At 43.0% G+C, this 3,512-nt stretch overlaps 1 protein-coding gene across 1 annotated transcript; it reads left to right on the forward strand.

Annotated features, from left to right (window-relative positions):
- The first annotated feature begins 2,282 nt into the window (after window positions 1-2,282).
- Window positions 2,283-3,014, forward strand: LOC126249467 (uncharacterized). The gene has a single exon (XM_049951122.1). It carries the CDS (start codon window positions 2,283-2,285, stop codon window positions 3,012-3,014), a length of 732 nt encoding a protein of 243 aa, XP_049807079.1.
- The last annotated feature ends 498 nt before the right edge of the window (window positions 3,015-3,512 follow it).

Genomic DNA, 3,512 nt, shown 5'->3' on the forward strand with positions numbered 1-3,512 from the left:
ATGAGTTCGAAAGCATCGTTGATGTGAGCTCGCAGTTCTGGCACGTTTCTTGGTAGAGGAGGTTTAAACACTGAATCTTTCACACAACCCCACAGAAAGAAATCGCATGGGGTTAAGTCGGGAGAGCGTGGAGGCCATGACATGAATTGTTGATCATGATCTCCACCACGACCGATCCATCGGTTTTCCAGTCTCCTGTTTAATAAATGCTTCTGCTTTAGCCTTTTCTGTAAGATTTTCCAAACCGTCGGCTGTGGTACGTTTAGCTCCCTGCTTGCTTTATTCGTCGACTTCCGCGGCTACGCGTGAAACTTGCCCACACGCGTTCACCCGTTTCTTCGCTCACTGCATGCCGACCCGGTGATTTCCCCTTACAGAGGCATCCAGAAGCTTTAAACTGCGCATACCATCGCCAAATGGAGTTAGCAGTTGGTGGATCTTTGTTGAACTTCGTCCTGAAGTGTCGTTGCACTGTTATGACGGACTGATGTGAGTGCATTTCAAGCACTACATACCCTTTCTCGGCTCCTGTCGCCATTTTGTCTCACTGCGCTCTCGAGCGCTCTGGCGGCAGAAACCTGAAGTGCGGCTTCAGCCGAACAAAACTTTATGAGTTTTTCTACGTATCTGTAGTGTGTCGTGACCATATGTCAATGAATGGAGCTACAGTGAATTTATGAAATCGCTTCAACCATTTGTAATAGCCCTGTATTTATCAACATGCATTTTTAGCCTAATTTCTTACCACAGAATACCTACTTTTATGAGTGTTTATTTTCATGTTCAGTTTGTTAGTCCTGTGTTTATGTTTGATAAATTCCACTCACAATGTATGACTTGTCCACTTCTTTCAAGCTGTGGCTCCTGGTATATTATCACATTAATACCTTGAGCCAAATATAGCATTCTGGAACATTATCTCTATGGAAAGGCCTTTTAATAAATTGATTACATATTGTGATTCATTTATAGGAAATGGAACAAGTAAAGGAATGGTTAAATAAGCACATCAAAAACCCAATTACTGCATCTGCTATGACGATAAAAAAAATAAATAAATAAAATAATACACGGGGTACAAGCTGTTCCCCTATATTCAATTTATGTGCAACCTGATAAGGGTCTAAAATTTTACCTCTATATTTCATTTATTAAGTGAAGTCATTGTTCTCATATCTGAATGTAACAACAAGACAGATGACTTCTCTTTCAGGTGATGTACATATCAGTTTAAAATGGCCATTGTAGGTGCAATCAACTGTAAGATACATAGGCTTTTCTGTAACTGTTACAGCCAAATAAAGAAGCAACACTTCAATTTTTTCGCTTTACTTCTACGCATTTTAATTTGTGTTAATTTGCGTTACCATGACCATACCATAAATTTGTCCCCATATCATTTTATCAGATAGTAAACAAATGAATTTATTTTTGCATAGAGTAACTCCTCATGTATGTCAATGTAGCATAATCAGAATGTAGTTTTGCTGTAATATTATGGGGAACACTGTTAAATTTGCATTTGCATTAATGAAGGCCTTGGCTGACCCCCTCTCTCATCCACATTGATTACTAGTACTGTCCTCAGCAAGCTATGTGTTGAGTATTTTGTCGTATTGATTTGCATTGTATTACCTTGACAAATACCATATCATTGTGAGACGATGTTTACGGAAATGTTGTCTTCTGGATTCAGTACAAAGGCTAGGATGTCCCTCGTAGGCGATGTGCGTTGGAATGGCCTGTTCATGGTAAGAAATATGCAAGGGTTACCATCACATGGGTGGCGATGGCTAAACAAGCTAGCCCTCACATCTCGTCTTGCAACACTCAACGTCGGCACCATGACTTGACAGTACAACAAATTATCTAAAGCCCTTGAAACCCTACGCATAGACATCTGTGCAGTGCAAGAAACACGGTGGAGTGGAAGCAAATGGTATGACATTGGATACTGTTACAAGCTGATGTATAAGGGCACATGAAGAATGGCTAGTGGTGTTGGGATTACAGTATCATCCAAGTTTGACAGTAATATCACTTGAGTGCAAAGAAATGATGATCGCCTGATGAAGATTGTGTACATCACAGACGGCAGAAAAATCCACTTTTTCAGTGCCTACACTCCTCAAACTGGCCAAGCAACATCCATCAAGGACGCCTTTTGGAGGATGACTGATGCAAAGACTGCTGAAGTGCCCCAGAAGATTACATCATCATCGCTGGTGATCGGAATGGGCATGTAGGGTGCAGAAAGGAAGAACATACTGCTCACGGTGGACATGGATTCGGAGAAAAGAATGACGACGGTCAGTGTATCCTTGATTTCTCAGAAGATCATAACCTGGCAATTGCGAAAACATGGTTCAAAAAGCGTGACACATCTAATCACGTATTGCAGCGGCACTAACGCCACTCAGATCGACTGCATCCTCGTGAGACGCCGTGATCTCAAAGATGTGGTTGATGCAAAAGTCATTCCCTACGCGACACAACACCGTCAATTGATCTGTAAGCTGCGAATCAAGTTGCCATCAAACAAGCACGTAGATCACACTGGGCCTGCAAGATCAAACTGTGGAAATTCAAGGTTACAGAAGCTGGCATCATATCCCAAATTACTTTGCCACCAAATTACCACAAATGACGAAAGCTGGAAGAAACTGAAAGAGTCTGCCCACGAAGCTGCGCATGCAATTCTTGGGACAACAAAACCAGGACGACGGAGGATCGATAGAGATACGTGGCTTTGGAATGACACCGTCAAAGACGCGGTACACACAAAGAAACGCTTTTATCATGCGTTTCTTGCCGATAAAACACCAGAGCAATGGAATGCGTACAGAATAGCCCGAAAAGATGCAAAACAGGCTATAGCAGCGACTAAATCCTCACGTTATGCTGATCTATACGCAAAACGTGACACACGTGAAGGAGAGCGGGATTTATATCGACTCCCTAAAGCAAGACATCGCAATTCAGATGTCCATCGGTTCTACGGAGTCAATGATTAGACCAGTAATCCGTTAGTCGACTGGAAGAAGGCCAGAGAATGATGGCGCAGCTACTTTAAGAAGATCTCAACAGAAGAGTTCCCCCATCTACCAATACCCACCGGCCATGCTGTTGAAGGACCCGTAAGAGAAATTGCAGTCGAAGAGGTCAAGACTGCTTTCAGGAAAATGAAGCCTGGGAGAGCCACTGGCCCAGTTGACCTTCCATGGTGTTCCCATCATTGGAAGGCAGCCGAATCGTTAACGGAAGTCTTCAACAAGATCATTTACGAGGGACCAACACCAAGTGATTGGCAGCAGAGCATCACCATGCCTATGTTTAAGAAGAAGGGAAATGCCGCTGAGTGCACGAACTACCGTCCAACTCGACTTATCTGCAACGCCATGAAAATTTTTGAGCGCGTTCTGGACCAAAGAATCCGCGAGATCACACAGATTTCCAGAAACCAAGCTGGATTTGTGAAGAACTGCGGCAAAACTGATGCGATTAATGCTGCA

Source organism: Schistocerca nitens, chromosome 3 (genome assembly GCF_023898315.1).
Source record: "Schistocerca nitens isolate TAMUIC-IGC-003100 chromosome 3, iqSchNite1.1, whole genome shotgun sequence".
NCBI classification, from domain to species: Eukaryota; Metazoa; Arthropoda; class Insecta; order Orthoptera; family Acrididae; genus Schistocerca; species Schistocerca nitens.